At 43.3% G+C, this 19079-nt stretch overlaps 1 protein-coding gene across 2 annotated transcripts in view; it reads left to right on the top strand.

Moving 5' to 3' along the window:
* The window catches only part of PKD1 (polycystin 1, transient receptor potential channel interacting), a 117785-nt gene that overhangs the window by 59894 nt on the left and 38812 nt on the right, over positions 1 to 19079 (top strand). For both annotated transcript variants that reach the window (XM_031945836.1, XM_031945835.1), the window contains exons 2-14: positions 4726 to 4797; positions 6052 to 6123; positions 6799 to 6965; positions 8020 to 8685; positions 9039 to 9222; positions 12974 to 13188; positions 13352 to 13470; positions 14143 to 14266; positions 14708 to 14958; positions 16086 to 16850; positions 17484 to 17615; positions 18027 to 18202; positions 18753 to 18886. In XM_031945836.1, the coding sequence (XP_031801696.1) occupies positions 4726 to 4797; positions 6052 to 6123; positions 6799 to 6965; positions 8020 to 8685; positions 9039 to 9222; positions 12974 to 13188; positions 13352 to 13470; positions 14143 to 14266; positions 14708 to 14958; positions 16086 to 16850; positions 17484 to 17615; positions 18027 to 18202; positions 18753 to 18886 (3077 nt within the window). The remainder of the gene's footprint in view (positions 1 to 4725; positions 4798 to 6051; positions 6124 to 6798; positions 6966 to 8019; positions 8686 to 9038; positions 9223 to 12973; positions 13189 to 13351; positions 13471 to 14142; positions 14267 to 14707; positions 14959 to 16085; positions 16851 to 17483; positions 17616 to 18026; positions 18203 to 18752; positions 18887 to 19079) is intronic.

The following is a 19079-nucleotide window of genomic DNA, read 5'->3' as shown; positions in this document are numbered from 1 at the left end:
CAGTTATTTTGCTGCACAAGAAGAATCAGACTTTGAAATAATGTATAATTAATCTGTGAAGGAAATCAAAAATGCAAGCAGACAAAACAGAGAGATTGGAAATGCTATGTAGTAGTTCATACTCATTTCCCAGAGTTTTTTCACTGGGTATAGCTGGTTCTATTCATTATTGAACAAATGGAACTGATTTGGTTCATCTTATTGTTGAAGAGAACCACATCCATCAGAATTGATCATCATATATATATTATTGTTGAATGTTATAATGATCTCCTGGTCCTGCTCATTTCACTCATCATCAGTTCATGTAAATCTCTCCAGGCTTTTCTGAAATCATCTTGTTGGTCATTTCTTACAGAACAATAATATTCCATAACATTCATACACCACAGTTTATTCAGCCATTCTCCAATTGATGGGCATCCATTCATTTTCCAGTTTCTGGCCACTACAAAGAGGGCTGCCACAAACATTCTTGCACATACAGGTCCCTTTCCCTTCTTTAGTAAATCTTTGGGATATAAGTCCAGTAGTAACACTGCTGGATCAAAGGGTATGCACAGTTTCATAGCTTTTTGAGCATAGTTCCAAATTGCTCTCCAGAATGGCTAGATGTATTCACAATTCCACCAACAATGTATTAGTGCCCCAGTTTTCCTACATCCCTTCCAACATTGTACATTATCTTTCCCTGTCATCCTAGCCAATCTGACAGGTGTGTAGTGGTATCTCAAAGTTGTCTTAATTTACATTTCTCTCATTAATAATGACTTGGAGCATCTTTTCATATGGCTAGAAATAATTTCAATTTCTTCATCTGAAAATTGTCTGTTCATCTCCTTTGACCATTTATCAATTGGAGAATGGCTTGATTTCTTATAAATTAGAGTCAATTCTCTATATATTTTGGAAATGAGGCCTTTATCAGAACCTTTGACTATAAAAATGTTTTCCCAGTTTATTGTTTCCCTTCTAATCTTGTCTGCATTAGTTTTATTTGTACAAAAGCTTTTCAATTTGATAAAAATCAAAATTTTCTATTTTGTGATCAATAATGGTCTCTAGTTCTTCTTTGGTCACAAATTCCTTCCTCCTTCACAGGTTTGAGAGGTAAACTAATTTACAAAATATTCTTTTACTCGGGAGTGACTTATTTGGGGAGATTTTCTGACTTTTCCAGACTAGAACTTGGTAAAGAAGTTTGCTTTTTAGAACCTGTAACAAAGAATAAAAAATTAGACAGGAGGAAAAAAGTGTTTTCATAGATCTTACTAATACATCTCCCTTTGGAATAAAAAGACTAGGTTTCAGATGTCATCGGTGAAGCTGATGGTGACAGATATGCGACTTTGGGTTTCAGACACTTTGTGTGTCAAAGGAGTGGAAGGTGTCATTCTTGTGGCTTGGAAAATTCTTACTAGCATAATTGGGAAATATTTAACAAAATAAATAAAAACATTATACTACATAGATGATATTTGTGGTTTTCTAAGTAAACATGCAGCCAGCAGGGATCCATTTCAACTTGAGTTTAACACCCCTTCAGACTAGATCTAACTCTAGCTGTGTGACATATTCAGTCAGTATATGCAATATTAAGTACCTGTAGTCCTTCACCTCTGCAAAGGGAGCAGATGAGGGAACTGAGGAAGGGAGGGTCATTCAGCAAATATTTATTATAGGCTGAGGGGGTGGGAGTGAGGGGTAGTTAGGCAAATAATGAGCAAGGCCTAGAATTAGGAGATTTTGAATCCAGACTGGCCTCAGACACTTCCTGGGTGTCAGACCCTGGGCAAGTCATATAATCCAATTTACCTCAGTTTCCTCATTTGTAAAAATGATCTGGAAAAGGAAATGGCAAACCTCTTTAGCATCTCTGCCAAGAAAACCCCTAATAAGGTCACAAAGAGTCAGACATGACTGAAAATCAACTGAACAACAGATACTAAATATTGTGTGAGGTTCTGGCCTCCCAAAGATGCATCATATTTAAATAGAAAAAGCATTAAACTTGGAATCTTCTAAGAAGTCCAAATCCCAGCTTTGCCACTTAGGGCCCACATGACTTTGTTCATACTCTCTAATCATCAGTTTCCTCATCTGTCAAATGAGGCGGTTGGACTGCATGACCTTTAAAGTCCCTTCTATCTCTAAATCTGCAAACCCATGATCCTTGTTGGCTTATGATCTCTGTTGGCTGGAGAAAAGAAGCCCCTTCTACCTGGTCCTCAAATAGGACTCAGACCTTTCTCTGAGAGTTAATATGGCTTATTGGAAAGAATCTTGATGTTAGAAGACCTGGATCCTAATCCCAGTTGAGATAACCATTATGTGCAAATCACTTAATAGTTCTAATACTTAGAATATCTAGTGTAGTGTGTGTTTTGTTGGAGTTCTCTAGGGAGTTCTTACATTCTCTATGCCAAAGCCTCCTTTCAGCTGGAGATTGTTTTTGTAATATTTACCTTGTAGTGCTGTGGTGAAGAAAGATCTTTGTACATGTGTGGGTATTTGTTTTTAGGTGGGTCCTACCTTCTGTGACCCCAGGAATCTGTTCTGTCAAGATCACTAAAAGGAATTTTGGGGAAATAGGATGTCTCCTCTGGGCACTTCATGGGGAAATGCTCCAGCTTTTCCTAAGTTACACTTAATTTACTCTTCTAAACGTCCCCCGGGATTTTATCTTTGGGAATAAATTTATGCCACTCCCAGGAGTATCATTTTTCTCAGCTTGCTCCCTTTTGAAGGAAAGGAAGCCAGATAACCAGAGACCACTCTCTCATCCTCAGCACACACACTCCCTCTCTCTCTTTCTCTCTCTCTCTCTCTCTCTCTCTCTCTCTCTCTCTCTCTCTCTCTCTCTCTCTCTCTTCCCTCTCTCCCATAGTAAGTTTGACCTTGATCACTGAGGACAAAAAGTAAATATTTGAGCTACTTGTTGCTGTGGAGACCCAAGACAGCTGTGTCTCTAGGGGAGGGGCCCCCAACTCTTGACCCAGGGAAGACATCTTTTCTCTGAGGGAAATGAGAGTTCAGAGGGCTGGAAAAGAAATAAAATCAGGTTAGACAATGTAGGCAGCTTTAACATTCAGGAGGCACTTTCTATTATGACTTTTTGTAAATGTGAGTTTTAAGACCATAATGTGGTATTTGTGTTTATTGTATGATAGGCTATATAGTATAGTTATATATTTTGTCCTAAGTACAGTAAGATCTCAGGTCCCACAGTGGATAAATTTTTTTTAGTTTAGTAATAGTATATTTTTTCAAATACATGTAAAGATAGTTTTCAACATCCATTTTTGTAAGACTTTGTGTTTCAAATTTTTTTCCTCCTTCCCTTTCCTTCTCCTTCCTCAAGACACCAAGCAATCTGATATAGGTTAAATACATGCAATTCTCTTAAATGTATTTCCATATTTATTATATTTTGCAAGAAAAAACCAGACCAAAAAGGAAAAACACAGATGATTTTTTAAAGGGGTGAACTTGTCAATATTCAGGTCAGACTGCTAGGTATGGATACCTCCTCCCTCTGTATAAAGCATGGGGAGAAAGCCATCAGTGTTCCCAGGGAAGAGGAGAGGACACCATCTGTGTGTGGGGGCTCAGGACTTCATTGGTAACAAATTGTCTTATTCCATAGTTTTGCTGCCACCACTTGAGGACCATTGTCTATAGTAATAGCTTTGGACAGTTGCCCTTCTTATTCTCCCCCTGAAAGTGAGTCACACAAAGTAACAGTCTCGGGCCAGTTGTCACTGTTACAAAAATTACTTTCCTAGTATTGCTACAGTCACAAAATCTCTAAAGACCAGGAAAGGAATGGGGTAGGCAAAGGAAAGATAGAATCCATCTCTGCCAAGTTTAGCAGATTAATCTCATTGATATCCTCACACAGATGGCTCTGTATCAAAGGCTGGTCCCTTTCTACTACCCTGTAGCCAGGTCCCTTGGGGACAGGTACAGCTGACTGTGTATTGAGGCAGAGAAATATTTCTGCTGGGACTAGTTACTTGGCAGTCGGAATGAAGGTGTTTAATTTTAAAGAGGGAGCCCAGAGAAGGGACATTCAGACTTGAGAACTGGTCATGTGTACTAACCAAAAGTGAAAGGGATTCCCTATAAGGAAACTCCCTCCAATGGTGCAATAGAGAAGTATCTAGGGACATTCAAAGATTAAATGATTTGTGCAGGACCACACAGCCAGTATGTCAGAGGTGACATTTGAACCCTGGTCTTCCTAACTCTGAGGTCAACCCCTACCCACTACTAGGTGGTCTCTGTCTGGAGATTACACTTATCTACTGTACACAGTACTGTTGTGAAGAAAGAGTTTTGTTTATGAGTGTGAGCATTTATTACAAGGATGAAGACAGCCAAGGGTTTTCTCAGTTTCATTACCTTGTCTTTCTTAGGGCAAGAGCTTGATCCATGGCCCTGGATCTAAGTTTGTTCTTCTATGATCATCTCAGCTACCCTGGGCTCTAGTCAGTAATTATACTTTAACCTGGGATTATATTAGGCCATGAAGGGGTTTGGGGGGCTGCATTGTTTTCCTTCCCCTCTCTCCCTTTGTGCCTAGAAAACCCATTCACAGAGAATAGAACAGCCTGTCTCCAGCATTTCAGAGACATGCCAGCAGAAACCTGACCTTTAGTGAAACTGTTTGTGAGCCTGACTCATGGAAATGTCCTTATCCATAATCTCTTTTTGTTTTCCCAGGGACATCTCGGACAACTTCATCAGCACGTTAGAGACTGAGTTCTTTGAAAACCTCTCTTCCTTGGTACAACTGTATGTAATTTGCTCTGACTACCTTTTGTGACCACCCTCACGCTTTTCTCATCATGCTTCCAAAATCTGTGTTGTCATCAATCCATTTTTCATCTAACCCATCTCCCAAACATGCCCACACTTTGCTTCCCCAACCAAGTTCCTCAGGACCATTCCCTGGGGTCTTTATAGATCAGGTAACACCAGGCAGTGAGATTCAACCCATTAATAAATACTTGACAGTCCTAATGTAGAAACCAACTCACATGGGATCCATCCAAGGAAGAGTTAGATTTAGGGCTTAACAAAACAAAAACAAACAAACAAAAAAGGAATTTAATTTAAAAAATATTTTTATTGGAGTCAAGGAAAATTAAGTTAAATATATTCAATAATTTTTAAAAAACTAACTGCAAGTTTAGCCCACTTCATAATTAATCTTATTGTTTTGAATTCAGGGCGTTCTTTTAAAAAGTTAACTTAATTGTTCTGAAGTGACTTCCACTCAAATCTTACTCCCATGCCGCCACATGGTGTGGTCTCCCCTTTTAAACTCTTCATGGGCTGGGACTTTTTGTTTTTCTTTGCATCCTCATTGCTCAGTCTAGTGGCTGGTACATAGTAAGGACATAGTAAAAATTCGGTGTTTGATGGATTGCTTATCCTGGTTCTTGAAGCTGATGGAAGTGAAGCACAAGCCTCACCTACTAAGTCACCAGGGCTTTGGACATGAACGTAGGTAACTTCATAGAGGTTCACCATCGGTGGACTAGTTGGTGATGTATTTTTTGATCACATCAACTCAGTGATTGTCTACTAAGACAGAGAGAAACTGTAATCTGTCCAAGGGGAAATAGTGCCCACTCCTTTGAAATTGGAGATCCCTGACATATTGTGTACCTGTCCCAATGAGAGGTAATTTGGGAAGAACATACATCCCATTCCTTTAGAAGCTCCTTAGTCTAGTGGGGAAAATCAAAGCTCTATATCTGAATCAATTAGAAAACAGTGTAGAACTAAGTATGACCAAGTGTTAGATTGGAAAGGACAAATAAGTGCTTTGGGAATTTGTGATTCAGTGGTATTTATTATAAATAAGGCATAAATGGTTTTAACTTGCCCCAGGAAGCAATCAAGCATTCTAAAAAGGGACCTAGCCCAAACTAACTAAGTGTAAGGTAAAAGGCAAGGCCCAGGTCAGTCCTGAGTTCTGGGAGGGAAGGAGACATATCTTTAAAACTAAATGGCTTTTTTCTTTCTTTTCCTATCTTCCAGAGACATCAGCAACAACAAGATTACAACACTAGAAGAAGGATTATTTGCTAATTTATTTAATTTAAGTGAAATGTAAGTTGGGATGATTTTCACTTAATAATGACTGGTCTGATGAGTTCAAGAATCACGCCCTCCCAACACACACTCCCCCCCCACACACACACACACATACACACACACACACACACACACACATCTTTCCCTTTACAGTGCCCCTGAGTGAAGTTCCTGGGGGACAAAGAGGTTTATCTGGTTATCTATTTCCTGAGTGGTTTGGAGAACCAAGTGTGGTCTAGTGTAAGCAATGGGGGGAGGGGGGAGGGGAAGGAGTAAGAAACAGGGATTTTGCCTCAAATCTCTAGACCTTCTTGTCACATTTGGGGATTTCCTGGAGCTTCAAGTCACAGAGCCTAAGTTCAGTGTGGGTTCAACTCTTTCTACATCATCACCCTTCTCTCTACAGTTAGGGTCCTCCAGGAATTCCCACACACTAAAGAGTAAACAAATGAAAGTTGTTACCAATATTCTCAGAGGAATTTACTCCTCACCATCAGGAGTGACACTGCCTGGGAGGATGCCCAAGGAAGTGACAGAATCCTAATTCCTAAGGAACTTCAAACTAAATCCTCTTCCCATTTTCCCTCAGATGTGGGCCATTTACTTGTAGTAAAAGTTGAACTAGGTTGCCTTTGCCCTATTTCCTCTATGTCTGAGGTTCTTCTGATCTCCATCCTTTTCCTGTGGCAGAAACTTGAGTCTGAATCCGTTTGTCTGTGACTGCAACTTGTCCTGGTTACCCGGTTGGGTGGAGGAACAGAAGGTCAGTGTGGTTCAGCTGAGGGAGACTCAGTGTGCCGAGCCATCACACCTGGCAGATGTCCCCATCCTCAGTGTCTCCTTTGATGGTACCTGTGGTGAGTGGGGATACAGGGGGAGGGCCAAGCTTCTCTGGATAGGTCATTTGGCACTGCATGCTGAATTTCCCTTCTGACAGAGTCCTTTTCTAGGCTCTATGGGGGAAAAACAGGAGAAAGGAGGAGAGCTAGTCCCTGGTTTGGGGAGTTTTGGATGTGGGAAAAAAAATTAGGACAGAAGCAGGAAAAGGAAGCCTGAGCCATGTAGAAATAAGTACAAATTAAGACCAGACAAAATGAATCAATGAATTAAGAAGGATTCCAAAATAAAGGAGGCATATGGATGAGGAAAGAGAAATCAAGGAAGCCTTCCTGAATAAGGAATTGAACAAATTCTTTTTTCTAAAATGGGGCTATTGAAGTAATTTATTTCCTTTTATTTCCTCTGTTAATCTGGACAATCTATATTTTTGTAAGTATTCATCCCCTTCATTTATAGTATCAGATTTATGGGCATATAGTTGGGCAAAATTGCTCCTAATTATATAATTATTATCTAGTTTCCTCTTCATTGGTAGGAAGTTTACCCTTTTCAGCAAGAAAGGCTTCCTCAAGAAAGGGAATGCCAATAGAAAAAGAAATTCCATTTAAAATAATTATAGACAGTATCAAATATTTGGGATATGCCTAGAAACTATATGAATACAATTACAAAACATTTTTCACAAAAAGTCAGATCTAAACAATTGGGAAAATATCAGTTGCTCATAGATAGGTCAAACTAATATAATAAAAACTATAATTCTACCTAATTAGCCTACTTATTCGGTGCCATACCAAGCTGCCAAAAATTATTTTGTAAAGCTAGAAGAAATAATAAAATTCATTTGGAAAAAAGAAAAGGTCAAGAATATCAAGAGAATTAATGGAGAAATAAAAACACAAGGGAAAGTGGCTTAGAATTTATACCAGACCTAAAACTGTATAATATAGCATAAAAATCATTTAGTACTGGCTAAGAAATAGAGTGGTGGGTCAGTGAAATAATTTAGGTACACAAGAGATAAGAAAGGGAACACCAGCCCCTTATGTCATGTTTCTTTGTCTCTGGCAGATGAGGAGTACATTGCCTGCCTCCAAGACAATAGCTCAAGCACCATGGCTGTGGTTGTCTTCTCAGCTGCCCATGATGGTGTCCTGGCCCAGAATATTTGCAGTGCCTTCTGTTTTTCCATTGGTCAGGAGTATGGAGGTCTCTCAGAGGAGGGCTCCTGCTTCTGTGGTAAAGCACACTCCCCTAATGCCTCCTCCAGCTGCCTCCTCTTCTGCTCTGGGCTTCCAGCATCTCCTGCAGCATGCCGGGTACCTATTATTCTCCACAATGTCTTCCCTGCCTCCCTAGAAGCCTCGCTCTGGGGGCCTGAGGTCCCCCAGCCTGCTGGCCATCCTGTGACCTTCAACGTAAGCACCCTACTGTCTGCTAACAACTTGCGCTGGGACTTTGGGGATGGGACCTCGGCATTGACCACGGGCCTTGCCGTATCTCACCGATTTATTCTCCCTGGTCACTACAATGTGACTGCTGATCTGACCTTGGAAGCAAACACAGCCTTACTATGGACAGAGGTGCAAGTAGAGGCTGTGCCCACAGAACTAGAGCTGCTGTGCCCATCCTGGCTACAAAATAACGAAAGCCTTGAATTTGATATCCGGAACCGAGGGGGCACTGGACTCAGTGCCATCTACAGCATCATGGCAGAGAGTGAGCAGCCTGCCCGAGGTCTGTGCCATGGGAATGTGTCCCCTTTTTCTTCTTCTTTCTCAAATTTACTCCTCTCAAGGTCCTGGGGTGGGATTTGAGGGAAATGAATCCACTGATTTTGCAAGTTTTTCTACCTTCTAACTTCTTGGTCTATATAACTTAGCTCCCTCCCCACCATGTTCTTACCAGTGATTCAAAATGTAATGGTACAGTTTAGGAAGGAGGCTTCATGCACCCCATCTTGCCCCCTACTCATCTGGACACAACTCCCTAGAGAAAGGCCAGGAGTTTTGGTCTCTGCTACAGGGGAATCTTCCCAAGTTACTCTCAAGAAAAACACTTACTCTTTCTCTGTGCACCTTCTTTTACAGTGGTCCACCCTCTGTGCCCCTCAAACACTGATATCTTCCCTGGGAATGGTCACTGCTACCGTTTGGTAGTGGAGAAAGCTTCGTGGCTCCAGGCCCAGAGGCACTGTCAAGCCTGGGGTGGTGGAGACCTGGCCATTGTAGGCAGCCCTGAAATCCAGCACTTCCTGGTCTCCCAGGTCACCAGGTAAGGGCAGTGTTCTCTCTGGCTGGTAGATACAGGATACTAGGAATCCACTTAGACTGGCTTCTTGCCAGGGATGGGATGGGAATTCTCTTACTTAGGAGTCTAAAGGAAGAGTTAAAGTGGATCTAAAGATCCTTAGAGCTTTGAATTCCATGTCTCAAATCTGGCAGGGGCTCTGTAGACACAGGCATCCAACTCTCAGCCTCCTCCCAAGAGCTAAAGATAAGAGGAATCTCTAGAGATAGAGCCTGGAACCATCACAATCTCTCAGTTGTGGACTCTTCACTTGATTTGTCCTTGAATAAACAGACAGAAGTCCTTGGTTCATCAGTGTGGGTATTCCCTCTAGTGATTTAGATTGCAGCCCCTCAACAAGTTGGTGAGAAGTACCAAACAAAACAATTTATCACCCAGTTGTCAAGTGGGTCATGATCCTTTTTGAACTTAGCTAGGTTTGTCTTCAAATAGCAGTCAGTCAGGGGGCCCATATTTGGAGTTTTACTAACTTGGTAGAGCTTGTGCTTTACTGGCTTAATTTCTGAGAATCCAAAGTCAGTTCCATACTACCATTAACATCGAGGAATGGTTTTAGTGCACAAATAGTAAAGAATTAGGGAACAACTTTTGGTGGCTCTTATCATCTTCCCCACCAATTTTCCACATAGTGAAGGCAGTGTGTGCTTTGCTATTGCTGTTATAAGCATTCTGCATCTGACTTAGGCAGAATTTTTATGAGAATGCTCATCTAAGATAATAAAGCACATCTTTGAAAGATTTAGGAGTTTTTTAAAAGAATTTTTTTGGCTAGGATATTGGGGTTAAGTGACTTGCCTAGGGTCACACAACTAGTAAGTATTAAGTGTCTGAGGCAGATTTGAACTCTGATCCTTGTGACTTACAAGGCCATTCTATCCACTATCCTCTATCCACTGCCTCATGTAGCTGCCTCAAAATGATTTTTTAAAATTCATTCTGTTAAATATTTCCCAATTACATGTGAAAAGTTTAATGTTAAGTTTTAGAAATTTTGAGTTTCCGATTTTCTTTTTTCTACCCTTCTCCCACCCCGGAGAAGGCAAGCAGTAGGATATTGATTATACATGTGAAATCATGTAAAACATATTTCCATATTAGCCATGTTACAAAGAAAACATACAAACTCCAAGAAAAATAAAACTTCAATCTGCACTTAGAGTTTGTCAGTTTTCTCTCTGGACATAAGTAGCATTTTTCACCAGGCGTCCTTTGGAATTGTCTTGGATCACTGGAAAGACTTGGGAACTCTGATCAACACAATGACCAACCACAATTCTAGGGGACTTATGATGAAATGTGTTGTCTCTGTCTCTGTCTCTGAATTAGGGAGGAGATGGACTCAGAGTGTAGATTGAGGCATATATATGTATCTGTATATTCTATTATTCAATATATACACAGAGAGAGAAAAAGATGGCCAATGTATATAGAGTGAGGGAGGAAAAGAGGGAGAGAGACAGAAACAAAAATACCCAAGGTACCTAGTCAGTGCTAAAATTTGTTTTGCTTGTACATACATTTTTATAATGGGCTTTGTTTTCCTTGCTTTCTCATTGGGGATGGGGCAGTGAAAAAAGTAGGAGGGAGAGAATGTGGATCTGAAAATAAAATAAAATTTAAAAGAAAAGAAATCACTATCCCCAAACCTGCACACATGTTCTTTGTATTATCCAAAACACATCTGTTCATTGTAACATGGATAATTGAGAGACCTTTTTTTTAAAGGATGATAGGGAAGCTAATGGGGTTTCCCCAAAGCCCCAGGGGGCCAGGAAGCAGGTTATAAAATAGGTATACACTGGGTCTGGGGACTTTGCTTTCTGGATATAGTCAGTTTTTACAAATACCCATTGGAGAAGTCTGAGAGTGGAAAAGGGCGTGAATGAGAGCTGAGGTGGAAGAGGGGAGAGACAATAGGAGGGGGCAGCTGGACTGGGCAGCTTGGTCCGGAGGTGGTTCTGTCCAGTTGGCAAGCTGCCATGGCAGGGCTATTATTGCTCTGGCCCTGGGGAGGAGAAGAACTCTTCCGGCCTGATGACTTGCTCTTGTCAACACCACCAGATGCAGATGTTGGCCAGGGGCGGCTTTTATAAACATGTCTAGGAAAGCACACGGAATGGCCCAGATGTGGGGGTGGAGGGTGTTTCCCAGTGGCCCCTCCCTGGATCTCATGCCCCTCCCCCATCACCACCCAGTAGGGGAATCTGTTTCCCAGATGTAGAGGGCAAAATGGAGCAGTCCCTGGAATTCTCTGATGCCCTAAGCCCATCCTGAACTCACACTCAATATTCTCAGTTAATCGATACCCCAGCCCTCCAATCTGAAGTGTCTCCTGAGTGCTCATATCCCTGGAGGAGAGAATCTCTCTCGGCTACAATGTTTCTTGATACCAACTTCTCCTATTGAGTACTGGTGTGATCGACATTATGTGATTGTGTGTGTCTCTCCCTTCCTGAGTTCTTCCAGCTTGAGCCCTGTAGTCTTGAATATTCAGACCCCTTACACAAGTCTTGGTGAAAGCAGGTGACCTACCCTATTTGAGAAGACATATGTGAGGAATCACCCATTTTGAAGACTTCAGATTTCTTGGGGAAATGAAGTAGAAATGTGGTTCCCATTAGCAAGGGGCTTTAGTTGATCTCTTAGCTTGTCTTCTTGGTTTCTTTTTGACTGTTTTTCTTCTTCTTCTTCTTCTTCTTCTTCTTCTTCTTCTTCTTCTTCTTCTTCTTCTTCTTCTTCTTCTTCTTCTTCTTCTCTCTCTCTCTCTCTCTCTCTCTCTCTCTCTTTCTGTCTCTCTCTGTCTCTCTCTGTTTCTGTGTGTGTCTGTCTGTCTCTGTCTCTATCTATCTAGCTATCTCTCTCTCTCTTTCTAAGAAACATAGCAGTTATTCTCTAAAAGCCATTTGTCCATGTGGGCATGTGTGTATATATCCGTTTATTTTCTGGTGATGCTATTCTCTTTCCCTCCCTTCAGCGCACACACACACACACACACACACACACACACACAGGCTTTCAAACCCCAAAGATCAATAGACAGAAGGGGACCTTGCTTTATGGGTAACTTCATGGGGATTTCTGAATAGAATGGAGACCCTGGGATCCACCTCTAAGCTGTGCGTTCTCAGCTCTTCAGCTATGGGTCTGGATGGGGGAGGGTTGAGAAGGGGTGCTTCCACTGTGGGAGAAAGAAGAATCTTCTTCCCTCGTGATTCATGCACACGCCCATCCTGACGTGGTATGGCAGGGAGTGTTAGCTGGGAAAAGATACTTGAAGAGGAGTATTAAGGCCTTGGCAGCTAGTTCCATGGAGGAACATGAAGGACAGAGCCTGGCTGTGACTTGGACTCTGAGGACACCAAACTCATAGTCCCCATAAGCACTGAATTTGTAGATAAGCTTCTTGCCGTATTGACCATATTCCTGCAGGCTTTGCCGTTAAACTAGTGACTGAAAGTTTACAGTGTGGGCTTCTTACCTAGGCCATGAGTCGGAGGCTTAGGAGACAGAGAGTTTATTCTTGGACATGAATAGTCACCAAAGAAAATCTGCTTTTCTCTCCCCCCCCCACCAATTATGCCCTGCTCTGCCCTGTGTGGAGGGAGTTGCTTTCCTGGCCTTGAGGACAGGAGAGCTCTCAGTTTCCTGGGACTAGCAACTTCTCTCCTGTCCCTGTCACGGGGGCTATAGCTCAGTGGATCCTGGTTATTGACAGGAGCCTGGATGTGTGGATCGGCTTCACGGCCTTGTCGGGTCCTGGGGTGCCACCCCATGGAGAGGCCTTCAGCCTGGAGAGCTGTCAGAACTGGCTGCCTGGAGAGCCGCACCCTGCCAATGCCGAGCACTGTGTGCGCCTGGGCCCTGCTGGCCAGTGCAACACCGACCTCTGCACGGCCACCCACAGCTACGTGTGCGAGTTCCAGCCCACAGGTATTCGGCCTTGGGAGGTGGGGAGAGAACCCAAACACACACATACACACACATGCCCCAGCTTCTCACTGGGCATTCAGGCTATTGCTTCCTCTACTCCAAGATAAGAGCCTCCTTCTGATCCTCAAGAGCACCAAAATCATCAGTCTCTTCTCCTTACTAGGAGTCGTGTCTAATGCGGAGAATTTCTTTGTGGGGGATGGCAGCTGGGACCTATCAGGGCCTGTGGTCCCCATGGAAGAGCAGGATGTCCTCTCTGCCCCAGGATGTGAGACTGTAGAGGTAACATGCTTCTTAAATCTTGCCTGCCAATCCCACGGAAAACTTAGCTCCTTCATGAAACCTCATCGGATTCGCCCTCACTTGGTTCTGATTATCCATGCACTTTTCATCCCCTCTTCCCATTCCATGGCATATGTTGATTCCCTTCTTGTACCTTTTTAATGTGTTTGCACCTTGTTTTTCTAATTAGATTAAGAATCCCTCTCAAAAGGCTGGGAACTCTTCCTCCCTTATCAGATTGGAAGATTTCTGAGGTCCCCTTATCTCCCAGTGAGATTAGGAGCTACCCAACAACATACATCATCAGATTGGGTGCTCCCCGACTGTGGAATCATGTTTCTTGTCAGACTAGGGGTTCCTTAGAGACAAGAATAGTCTCTATCCTGTCACATTAGCTCTCCTCCTCCCCCATCGACAAGAATGAGCTATATCCCACCATACTGGGAGTTTTCTCTGGTCAAGGACAGTGTCTCTTCTTAAATTGGGGGTTTTCTGAGGTCAAGAATTCTCTGTCTTCTCCCATCATACAAGGGTCTTTCCAAGAGTAAAGATCCCCTCTCTTTTCCCTCTCCTGCAATGTCTGAGCAGAATCCTCAACACATAGGACCATTAGATCCAGTTTAGCAATATACAGGTTTCTACTTGTCTATTGAGATCTGTCTATCTATCCAGGTAATGATTTTTCCTGGACTAGTGCTGCAGCATAAAGGTTTTCTCACTGCTGCTGAGTTTTGGACTCAGGACCTTACACAGCCTGTACAAATGAGGCTTCAGATATATCGTCCTATGGAAGGAGGTAAGATACAGTCATATTTTCATGTTTTGGCCTTGGGGAAGGGAGACGGAAAGAGTCTATATAGAAAGGGTACCCTATAGGGAAGGGATTTAGAGGTCTGACCTGGCCCCTCTTTGCATGACCAGAGCCCACAACTTAGATACAACTGTTGGATAATAGTAATGCTTGTCTCCCCAGAAAAAGAAAAGGATGAAACTAGTCCAGCATCATCCAGAAAGAATATGTTTGGGTCAGGATTCAAGACCATGTTTCTTGCTCGCTTGGTCTAACCTATTTGGTCTGTGCTAACGCAGAATCTTCTCTGTTTATTGCTAGAAACAGATACTAAACAGTTTTTCTCCTTGGGAGTAGAGTAAAAGGCTTAGTTGGAAGTGACTGGGATCTTCCCTTTTGGGCAAAATGGACCCTCAGTTTCATACCACCTTCTTGCTTTCCTTTCAGGTATTCCAGAGAGCACTAGCAAACCTTCATGCTCACCCTTAGACAACCAAACATCGGTGCCCCTTGAGTGCTTGGCTGGGGAGTACTGGTGTCCCTTGGCAAATATGTGCTTGTCCCTGGACAGTCCTTGCAGCATATCACCCTGTGCTAATGATTCTTCCTCCAAACAAGACAACCATTGGTCCAGCTACTACTCACTTTGGAGAGAGTTCCTGTTCTCCATCCCAGCAGGCCCTTCCTTGCAATACTCAGTATGTATCCCCAACTCTGGACCTGAATCCTGGAGGGTACAGAGGAAAGGAGAGAAGAAGAGAGGAGAAGCGAAGAGGGGAAGAAAAAGGGAAAGAAGAGGAAAGGAGAGAGGAGAGGGGAAAGGAAGGGAGAGGAAGAGCAGAGAAGAGGAGGAAGGAGAAAAAGAAGGGAGGGGAAGGGAAAGGGGAATGTTTTCCCCTTCAGAGCTATTTTTGTGGAACTATCCTGTTAAAGCAGGAATTTCTAAATCTATGGTTTGTGAACTTGATTTTAAAAAAAATTTGGAACCCTGAAGATATTTGTAATGGAGGGTGGGGAATGCCAGTGAGGCAGGAGGACACCTGATTCTATAAAATGATTCTTTGAAACAATTCACAAGAACAAAAACCTTGGAAACAATTTGTGTCCAAGGATTAAGCAATCAGTTGAGCAAACTAGTATAGGACTGTATAACAGCGAAACTCTGAAAAACATGGAGTTTTGTGGGAAGCCTTTACTAAAGGGATGCAGAGGATAGGAAGCGGAATCCAAATAGCAACATCCAGATGACAATAACTAGATAAATAATATAAGAAAACAACCCAGACAAATATGCAGAAAGAAAGAAAACATTTCTGGTTCTATTTGGTTAAAGTCAAAACTTTTAAAAATAAACTAAGTTTGATGTAAAAAATATATTGTGGGAGATAAGTTTCAGTATATATTTTTTTCTTTGTAATCCTCTGTATTTTATTTAATGCTTTTAAAAAATATCATTCTGAGATGGGGCCTGTAGACTTCACCACACTATCAAAGATATCCAGGACACAAAAAAAAGTTTAAAGAGCTCCTGCATTAGAGAGAACAGACTGCTCTTATTCCACCTTCCCATGGACAGCATACTTAATGGAATGGCCATGAAGATGTGACTGGGGGAGGAGGGATGGTGGAGAGGCTGTGTCTGTCCTCCCCTACCTTTAGGGCAATATCAGGGCAATAGGACTGATGTTTCTTCTGATCAATTTATGCTTCCCTTTGTTACAAGAAAGGTTCCCCCCTTCAACATCCTGATCAATGCTTACCAGAAATCAGTAGTGGGGCCACTTGGGATGGTTGGCTTATCTAACACTGCTGCTCTCCATCCCAGGTAAGCTTCAGCAACAAGAATATCTCCTTGCTCCCTGGGGACCTCTTCAGTGTCCAGCATGATGCAGGCCCAGGTGCTCTCCTCCACCATCTGTCCTATCCTGAGACACTTTCCCACCAACAGCTCCAGCCTGAATATTTAAGTGCCAATGTCTCAACTTGGCTGCCCAGCCTGCCTGCTCACCTCTCTGAAGTGTCTAGCCCCAATGGCACCACTTGTGCCCTTCGTCTGCTCTTTGCTTCAGAACAGGTGACCCGTCTCCTTGGCCAGCTCATTAACCCTGGGCTACAACACGTTGGGCACTACGTGGTTCAAGCTTCTGTGGACAATAGCGTGTCCAGCCACAACTTGTCCTGTAGTTTTGATGTGCTCTCGCCCGTAGTGGGACTCAGAGTCATTCATCCCACCCCCCAGGATGGCCGGTTCTACGTGTCCACCAACTGGACTTACCTCGTGCTGAAGATCAGCTCAGGGGTCAACTCCACAGCCAGTCAGCTGGGCAGCAACCAGAGTGTGCCCTTTGAAGCCTCCTGCCCTCCAGGGGTGGTCCAGCTGACAGCAGACTGTATCCGGGAAACCAATGACACCTGGTTTGCATTACTTGAACTTGATGGTCTTGGGGAGGATGAAAGCCTAGTGGAGATTGTGGCAGAAAACCATGTGAGCCGTGAGAATATCAGCATCCAGGTGAAGGCTGAGGAGCCTATCCGGGGACTCAGTGCCACCCCAAACCCCCAGACCCGGGTGTTACAGAGCACCCTGGTGGTGAGTAGGAATCAGGAAACAGAAGGGCTGAGAGGTTCCTGTGAATATAAGTAGCATGTACTTAGAAGCATTCTTCCTTTTGACCTTCTCAGAGGATTGAGAATAATTAAATAACCCTAGTCCCTGGCTATGCTGACTTGGGTAATAAGTTTAGCTGGCCATAAATGGGGAGCATTTCAAGACTGACTGGATGGCATGGAGGGGAGGGGCAAGTTGGAGAAGAACTCCAATACATCAGACAATTTATAGAAATGTGCTGGTATCAGAAACCTGTAGCTAAACACAGGTTATCTGAAAGTGTTTTCTCATTTTTTTACTTTGTATCTTCAGGAACTAGCATACAGTAAGTGTTTGCTCATTTTTTTTTTTACTTTGTAGCTTCAGGAACTAGCTAAGTGTTTAATAATATGTGTTTAATAAATGCTTGTTGAATGAGTGAATGAATGAAAGTCTTCATGGTTCTTACTGGAGCCAGGAAGAATTGTGAATAGTCTGAGATGGGTAAAGGAGCCATAATTAGGTATAGCTTGGGCTTCCTTAATGCCCTTCCTGGTCCATTTTGGTAAGAGGGGCTTGGCTGGCTGCCCTTCAACTTGGGAACGTGGAAACTATGCCCTGTCTCCTCCATTCCAGAGGTACAGCCCTATAGTTGATGCTGGTTCTGACGTCGTTTTTAAGTGGACCATCGATGACAAACAGTCTCTGACCTTCTACAACATTGTCTTCAATGTCATCTACCAGAGTGCTGCTGTCTTTAAGCTCTCGGTAAATAGAAATTGGGTCCCGGCCCCTTGTCCATTCCCTGGGCTTTAGAGAGAGGCCGGCTGGTTGCTCTGAGCCTGGGCATCCCTGCTTCCTAAGCAGGACAGTCTGATGTAGCAACTGCTTCCTGTGATCTCACCTCTGCCTTTTTTTTCTGCTTTGCTTCTGTTCCTGAAGGGTCCTGAAAAACCTAAGGGTGAGTGAGTCGGTTGGGAGTATTGGGAGAGGGAAGAGGGAGGAGGAGATGGACTCTGTGAATCTTTCTCTAACCTTCTGCCTCTAACCCTGTCCTTCTGTGTGTGCTGCTCTGTCTCTGAATTCCTGTGTGGCTTCCTTTTCTATGACTCTTCCCCCTCCTCCCCTCTGAGGACCTGGTTCAAGGTCTCTGGTCCCAGCCCTGCCTGTGTCCTACAGCTGACAGCCTCCAACCACGTGAGCAACGTCACCGTGAACTACAATGTCACAGTGGAGAAGATGAATAAGATGAGAGACCTGGTGGTGTCTGAGGTTCCAGCCATCATTCCCCAGAACACCACGCTACAGCTTGGAGCTAGTGTCCAAGTGGACTCGGCTGTGGAAGTAGCTTTTCTGTGAGTCTTTCTCCCATCTCCAGATCTAGGAAGGAAAATGGGGAATGACAACAAAGGCACTTGGATCCAGCTCAGCTCCTGTGCTAAGTTACCCTGCTGGCCAAGTGAGCATCTAGCCTTCAGTTTGGAGCTGGGATTGGGGATGTTCAGGAGAGACTGCATTGATCTGAGAACGTGCCTCTTTGTTGGGGACTTCCTCAACTGGAATTAAGAAATCCATGTATTTAGTTCCGTGACAGATTGTGGGGGGTTGGGGAGGCAGAGATTGGGAAATTGGTTTAGCCTGAGCAAATCCCATAGAGCCATATGAGAAATTTAATACCTCTTTACCTTCCCATATCCTGGGATGGAAGGTTACCCCTTTGATCTGGAGGAGGTGGTCCCCTGTTCCAAAGTACTGTGTATCAATTACAGTTGTTGCCCCTTAGGCTGCTAGGACAGGAGGTGGTGGGTGTCACTTTTCTCATCCTGAATTAGTTGTGTGCTGGATCTAGCTGACACTTTTGATCTTCTCTTCACTCCCTGATCTCTTCCCTTCCCTCTACTCCAGGTGGACATTTGGGGATGGGGAGCAAGAGAGTGGTCAGTTCAAGCCCCCATACAACGAGTCTTTTCTAGCTCCAGAGCCTGGTGTCCATCAAGTGCTAATCGAACACAATGTCACACATACCTATCATGTCCCAGGTGAGCAGTGGAGTCAGGGGTAAGGGGTTTCCTGTGATGTTCCCCACAGACATACAACTCATGTCAGCAGTTCTCTCCCCTTTGATTCCTTCTTCAGGATCACCGGTTGTCTGAGTTCTTTCCTGACACTCCCTTGGATTTATTTTGCATACATTTTAATGGACTTAGATTTGTATCCAGGACTATACATCCT

Source organism: Sarcophilus harrisii, chromosome 1, assembly GCF_902635505.1.
Source record: "Sarcophilus harrisii chromosome 1, mSarHar1.11, whole genome shotgun sequence".
Classification (NCBI taxonomy): domain Eukaryota; kingdom Metazoa; phylum Chordata; class Mammalia; order Dasyuromorphia; family Dasyuridae; genus Sarcophilus; species Sarcophilus harrisii.
The sequence above is the reverse complement of the archived record's forward strand: the minus strand, read 5'-3'. Positions and strand labels throughout refer to the sequence as shown.